Source organism: Scylla paramamosain, chromosome 33, assembly GCF_035594125.1.
Source record: "Scylla paramamosain isolate STU-SP2022 chromosome 33, ASM3559412v1, whole genome shotgun sequence".
Classification (NCBI taxonomy): Eukaryota; Metazoa; Arthropoda; class Malacostraca; order Decapoda; family Portunidae; genus Scylla; species Scylla paramamosain.
This window is the reverse complement of record NC_087183.1, coordinates 13,902,368-13,909,867: the sequence shown is the minus strand read 5'-3', so window position 1 is coordinate 13,909,867 and position 7,500 is coordinate 13,902,368. Positions and strand designations below refer to the sequence as shown.

The 7,500-nt window shown below is 42.8% G+C and overlaps 1 protein-coding gene across 1 annotated transcript in view; it reads left to right on the top strand.

The window, feature by feature from the left end:
* The first annotated feature begins 4,856 nt into the window (after positions 1-4,856).
* The window catches only part of LOC135089440 (uncharacterized), a 2,987-nt gene continuing 343 nt past the window's right edge, over positions 4,857-7,500 (top strand). The window contains exons 1-2 of the mRNA XM_063985023.1: positions 4,857-4,921; positions 7,070-7,500. The exon at positions 7,070-7,500 is cut by the window's right edge and continues 343 nt beyond it. Of these exons, the coding sequence (XP_063841093.1) occupies positions 4,867-4,921; positions 7,070-7,500 (486 nt within the window). The 5' untranslated portion in view covers positions 4,857-4,866. The remainder of the gene's footprint in view (positions 4,922-7,069) is intronic.

The window sequence follows — 7,500 nt, the reverse complement described above, 5'->3', positions numbered from 1 at the left end:
AAAAGAAAAGAGAAAGAAAACCAGAAAAAACAGAAATCTGAGAAAAAGAGAAGAGATGAAGAAAATTGAATAGCACATAAAATAAATAATCGAAGAGAAAATAAAAAAGAAACAGGAAAATACAAGAAAATGGAAAAGCAGGAAAGAAAAATGATACTACAAAAAAAGAAAAGAAAAGTAAATAAACGGATCCACAAACACCAGAGAACAAAGAAAACAAACAGAAACAAACAACACATCAAACAAACAAACAAACAAACAAACAAACAAAGTAGGAGTCACGGGAACCCACAAAAGGTGAGCCACACTTACCTGTATAAGCTGAGTACCTGCAGAAGGCGGGCTGCAGGTACCAGGTATTCCCGGCTCGCCAAGTATTATGGGTACTTTGGATTTGGAAAGTACTGGTGGTGGTGGTGGTGGTGGTGGTGGTAACAATGGTAGTAGTGACGGTTACACCTCTCTCTCTCTCTTTCTCACCATTTTTTTTTTCCTTTTTAAACTTTTTTTTCTTTTTTGTTTCCTTTTCATGATCACCGCATTTCTCCTCCTCCTCCTCCTCCTCCTCCTCCTCCTCCTACTACTACTACTACTACTACTACTACTACAAACTAGTTCAGGAAAGTTGTTCTCCTTGCGATCAGACGCTACAAAATAATAACAAAGCGGAGGAAATACATGTACTTGATCCACATACAAAGTATTCTACGCGCACGCGCGCGCATGTGTGTGTGTGTGTGTGTGTGTGTGTGTGTGTGTGTGTGTGTGTGTGTGTGTGTGTGTGTGTGTGTGTGTGTGTGTGTGTCTGTGTTCTACCATCTCTATCACATATGTTTACTACTACTACTACTACTACTACAAGGAACACTTGAGAAAATAATTAAAATAGCAAGTTTTTCGAATACTAAATTAAAAACCAATCTCTCTCTCTCTCTCTCTCTCTCTCTCTCTCTCTCTCTCTCTCTCTCTCTCTCTCTCTCTCTCTCTCTCTCTCTCTCTCTCTCTCTCTCTCTCTCTACCTGTACAACCACACCTGGTCACTTATCACAACCACAAAAGACCAGAGAACCTGAGAGGAAAACAAGACAACTGAGAAGATTTGAATCAGAACCAGGTAAGGCCCCTCGATCACACACACACACACACACACACACACACACACACACACACACACAGGCTGTTCCTCTGTTAGGGATTTTACATGCTCCACTTTTCCTCTCCTTTCTATTAGGGAAGTTCGGTCAAGGGCGAATACCCGACACAAAAAGCACTGTACTCTTCGGCGTGGCACGAAAGTGGAAGGTGAGGAACGGAGCAAGTTGGCTACAAGAAGAGAACGCGTCATATGTCTAGAAATCGAGGTTGGCTGATAATAATAATAATGACGCTGCAGAAATAATGAGACGAATATGAGTAAGAGTAAGAGGGTGAAGATTATGTGAAGGAGAGGACTCATGGCAACAACACATAAAGGTTGAAATTATATAAGTTAGATAAGAGGAATATGAGTAAGAATAGAAGGGTGAAGAATGCGAATCATGTGAACCAAAGAAGGACTGATGGGAACAATATGAAAGTTGAAATTAAGTTAGACAAGAAATTTTAGCTTATGAGTTAAATTGAAATAAGAGGTGCTGATGTAATTAAAAGGAATATGAATAAGAATACGAGGATAAGGAATATGTGAAGCAAAGAACTGATGGGAACACTATAAAGGTTGAAATTAAGTTAGGTATGAAATTTTGGCGTATGAGCTGGATGAAGTTAAAAGATTTTGATGTAAGTAAAAGGAATATGAATAAGAATAGAAGGGTGAGCAGTATGAATAATTTGAAGGAAGGAAGGACTGATGGAAACAATATGAAGGTTGAAATTAAGTTAGATAAGGGAATTAAGCGTATGAGTTAGATGAAAGAAAAATATTTTGATGCAAATAAAGGGAATATGAATAAGAATAAGATTAGGAATATGCGAGGGAAAGAAGGACTGACGGACAATATGAAGGTTGAAACTAAGTTAGATAAGAAAATTAAGTGTAAAAGTGCAGTGAGTATGAATTAGATGGAAGAAAGAGGTGCTGATAGAAACATCTACATGATAGGAAGCACCTTTAAACTTATATAAAAGATGGAGCAAAGGAGGTAAATGAGAGCAAAACCCATAAAATAAAAAAAAGACATTTGGTACGAAGAACAGGAATAAGAATGTGAAGTGTGAAGAATATATGACACGTGATAAAAGAAAAAAAAAGAGAGAACTGGCAAACATAGAAATATTAAGGAAGACAAAAAATGCGTTAAGAATAACATAGGGGAAAAAATCAAATAAAAAAGAGAAAGGTTGGCAGACACAAAAACTAATAAATTTAATAAATTGATTCAAATAGAAGACACAGACGAAGACAAAAAAAAAAAAAAAAAAAGCAAGGTACAGAAAAATGGTGAAGTGGACGTGAATGTGACAGGTTCTCTTCAAGGGAGTAACAAGTTCACGGAGCAGCTGACCTGACCTTCAGATTCAGACTTTTTCCCGTTCTCATTACTGCGCTCTGAAACATTGATGGGTTCACTGGGTTTCTTAAGTCCGTGAGTCCATCCCTTTGCACTTAACCCCGTGGTGATTATGATGAATACCGCCATGAATAATGAGTCCGCCTCTACATAGTTGGTTTGGTGAATAAGATGAATAAATGTCATAATTTTAAACGTGATAAATTATTCTTCCGGTAACATTTTAGTAATCTTGTGGTTCTATGTAATTTCATGTAATCTCTTAAGTATTGTTTCAAATGATACTTAATAAACGATCCCATCACTTATATTTTTACTACTAACCGCCATAACAAAAAACAAAAAAAAAATTACAAACGGATACAGAAAAAAGCGAAAAAATCGAATATAAAAAGCATTTCATAGTCCTTCCCTGAAACGGAAAACGGGGAAAGCATCGCGAGTGACGCATGGGAAAGCAGAGCCACAACCCCTTGAAAGAAAACGGGTTGCGGGGTTGCCTGATGGACCGAATGTTGTGGTACAGGTGACGGTGACGCAAAAACTTGACTGTGAAGGCAAACGATACAGCGTCACCCTTCCCCACCAGCACCTCCCCCCCTCTTTTACCGCCAAGTAGGTCATTGTACCTCTGGAGAAGGGCAGGGACAAAAAAAGGAGGAGGAGGACGGGGAGGAGAGAAATGATAAGAAAAGAATGATGACGATGACGGAGACGATTAGGAAGAAGAAGAAGAAGAAGAAGAAGAAGAAGAAGAAGAAGACGAAAACGACGACAACAACAACAACAACAACAACAACAACAAAAACAACAAAGAAAACGAAGAACAAGCAAGTAAAGATTAAAAAAAAAGAGACAAATCTGGAAATGTGAGGGAGTAAACGAAAGTATTAGTAACAAACACACAGTCGATACAGAAGAATGTAAATAAAAAGTAAAAATGAGCAACAGGAAACCTTGAATCAAAACAAAAGAATGAATAAAAGCGGGAGCAGGATAGAGAGAGAAAAACAAAAACAAAAAAAAGACACGCAATGAAACAGAAAATGAACAAATGAAACAACAAATATCACATAAAACAGAGCACAGGTCTAAACAAACGAAAGACAGACGAAAGAAAATGCTAATAATAATTATGTCTGAGGGAGAAAAAGAAGTAGGAAAACAAAAGATGATGTAGGAAAAAAAAAAAAAGAAGAGGAGAAGGAGCGCATCAATTTATAGTTCCAAAGTTAAACCTGTGATGTATGAAGGGAGTAAGGAAAGTGAAATCGATTACATAAGAAAGTACAGATTATAAAGAGAAAAGTGACCCAGACATCGAGGAGGAGGAGGAGGAGGAGGAGGAGGAGGAGGAGGAGGAGGAGGAGGAGGAGGAGGAGGAGGAGGGGGAGGAGGAGCTTTTTAGGGATGAAACGAGGCGTGGCTGTAGAAGGAAAGATGAAAAAAGGGACAGAGAGAGAGAGAGAGAGAGAGAGAGAGAGAGAGAGAGAGAGAGAGAGAGAGAGAGAGAGAGAGAGAGAGAGAGAGAGAGAGAGAGAGAGATACAGGTAGAGAAAGAAAGGGGAAAGGGGGTAGGGGAAAGGGAACGAAATAGAAAGTGCGTAGCGAGTTTGGGTGTGAGAAAGAAAATGGAAGAAGGGGACGAACAGGATAAAGAGGAAGTGAAAAAGAAATGGAGGAGGAGGAGGAGGAGGAGGAGGAGGATTATATTGCATAACCAAACAACAATTTTGGACTCTTAAGTAACTATCTATTTAATTAAGACAGAGGATAATGTAGCAGAACGATAGAACATTATAGCAGAAAAGATAGAAGGGAAGGAGGAGGAGGAGAAGGAGGAGGAGGAGGAGGATATAACATTCATGGTTTAAAATAAAAAACACATAGAAAAAGGAGAAATAAGAATAAGAAAATAAGAGAAAACGAAAAAGGACAAAGACGAAAAAAAGCCACAAATCTTGAGGATCTAAATAGGAGGAGGCAGGCGAGAAGGTACGGAAGGGAACGGAAGGAGGGGGAATAGAGGGGCATGGAGGGGCCAAGAAGAGAAAGGAGGGGGAAGAAGGAACCAGGAAGGGAAAGGAGGGTTGTGGAGGAGTTAGAGAGATTTGGAGGGGCTGTAGAAGTTGGGGAGGGGGGAGGGATGGACAACAGTAACTAGGAACGGGTAGGGAACTGGGAGGGGCCATATTGGTGGGGCCATTGGGGGGGGGGGTTCTGGGGGGAATGGGGGTAGGGGGGTCATAGGGCAGGGAGGGAGGGGTCTTCATCGGCCAACGCCAGTTCGGCAAAAAACTGGAGCATAGCTGGGACGAGAGAGAGAAAGAGAGAAAGAGAGAGCCACAGTATATATATGAGGCACAAGTTGAAGAGCCAACAGACACAGTCCACCCACCATGAGGCTCCTGGTGAGTGGCGCTCCATACGTTAATTACCTGCTAATCATCGTAACTGCCGTAACTACCCTACCATCCAATTGTCCTTCACGGTTTGGAAATTACTTCAGATCCTGCCTAATTATTAATCATCGTGGTGTCGTCTGGTCATCTGTTAACCACTTGCTAATCATCTTAACTACCCAACAGTCCAGAGTCGTTTGAGGATTACAAAGGAGTTACTGATTCATCAAGGTGTCGTTTTAAACCTCTAATCACTTGAACTGCCTACTCAGTTGCCCCTCAGAGCTGCTTCAGGACTAACCGCTAATCATGAGGAGTCGAAGTAAATCTCTATCACCAGCTAATCATCTTAACTACTGTAGCGTCCAACAGCCTTCACAGTTGTTTGAGGAATACTCCATACCGTGTCCACTTACCGATCACCGTTGTGTTGCCCAATTGTTTGTTAATCCCTTGCTAGTCATCAAAACTATCTTCCAGTCTAATTGCCCCTTAGTAATTAGAACAGTACTAAGCTTCTAAAGATTTGCTAATCTATGTGAAGTGTCTTAAATCCCCAATCACCTGCTAATCACCCTAACTACCTTTGAGCCCAAACTACCTTTCAGATTTACTCGAGGATTACTTCAGCTTCTGATCAATCGGGAATCGTGAAGTGCCTTAATTAAATCCTAATCACCCGCTAATCATCTTAACGATCACACTCTTCAACTGCCCTCCAGAGTTGTTTGAGGATTACTTCAGCTCATGACCAGTCACTAATCGCCGTGAAGTGTCGCCCAATCACAACAGTCGCCTCTAAGTTTCAGGCTCAGTTAACTCGCGTCCAATCACCAATCACGTTAACACTCAACCAATCAGAATTCACGGTAACTCTGAAGCGACCAGTAATCTTTTTTTTTCCTGCGTTCTTTAATCCTGCTAAAGGTCACAATCTTAAATTACTGTAGATTACAAAGAGTCACTCCATGTCACAGTGAGTTGCGAACTGAGTTAAGTAACAGGTCACCAAACTTAACCTGATCAAATTTAACCTGACATGACCTAACCTAACCTTACTTACCTTAATGAGTCATGCAAGAGATTACCTAACACAACCTTAACCTAATCTAAAATAACCAAACTTAACCTAACCTAGTCTGAACTTTCCAAATGAGACGTGTAACTGAAGGCCCTCTCCCTAATAGACTGTCCTCTCTCGCGTCCTCCTTCCATATTATAACCAGTCACATTGAAGCGAACACGTTTACGATAATTTGTTCTTTCTTTGTCTTCCTTTGTGATCACTGACCCCAACCCCCGTCAAATCACCAAGTCATTCGCGTCAACCAGTCATAGTTTCAAGTCTTTTTCATTACCAAGTTGGAGAGTCATCTTGTTTGCACTGCACTCCTCTCCTTTCCGTTAGCCAATCCCAGCCTCATTTTCCTTTCAGCTCCACCAATCAGTTTACAGAACGCTCGTCTCTGACCAGTCACCAGACAAATACGTCGTTTTGCGTCAAGATATATCGTGTAATGTTTCTGATCGTCATTTTTGTTATATTCTAATTTCCCAAACGCGGCTGTTGCTTAAATTTCATTGATTTGTCCTTCGCACCACATCCATCTTCTTCAGGGGACTTTTTACCTTATCCTGAGTGAGTGGCTTGTTTACTCCTGGCAGGGTAAATATGCTCAGTGAATGGCGGCTCTTCCTCTGAGACGAACACACACACACACACACACACACACTAGACAGCTGGAATTAGGAAACGTGCAACGGAAAGAGATAATTAGTGAGTGTTCTTATCTGTCTCTCTGTCTGGCTATTTCTCTCTCTCTCTCTCTCTCTCTCTCTCTCTCTCTCTCTCTCTCTCTCTCTCTCTCTCTCTCTCTCTCTCTCTCTCTCTCTCTCTCTCTCTCTCTCCACTAGGGGGCACCGGGAGGGTTTCACTTCAGGTCGTGGTCACAGCAGGGGCGGGTTTCGGAGAGATCTTACCGCGGTGGACGGATGAGGGAAAGCCACTATATAGGAGGCAGGGCAGGGAGAGATATCTGGTGGCGGGGAGCAGAATGGAGGATCAAGTGGGAGCATGACAGGTGTGTGTGTGAGGTGTGTGAGGCGTTTCCTGTGTCCGGTGTGGCGTGAATCTCATTCCCACTTGTTGTGCCGCAGGTTGTGGCGTCAGTGCTTGTGGCAGCGGTCAGCGCCGCCCCGTCAGGAGGCTACGGCGCGCCCCATGTGAGACCCTGCTCCCACGGCCAGGTGCTCAATGTGGATGGTTCCTGCGTGACGCCCAAGGTGCACCGCCAGGTGTTTGTGTTCACCCCGCCCCACCGCCCCAAGCAGCCCCGTCCCCTGCCCCCCTCCCCAAGCCTGAGGTGATCCAGAACATCGTGTTCATCCGCGTGCCCGAGCAGGAGGACGTGGATGACATCGTCATCCCGCCACCGCAGCAGAAGAGTGTGGTGTTCGTGCTGAACAAGAGGAATCCAGACCAGGGCTCGCGCGTCATCGAGGTGCCCTCGCCGCCGCCCAGCAGCCCCGACGTGTACTTCGTGAACTTCAAGGACGGTGAGAACCCGACGCTGCCCGGCGGCATCGAC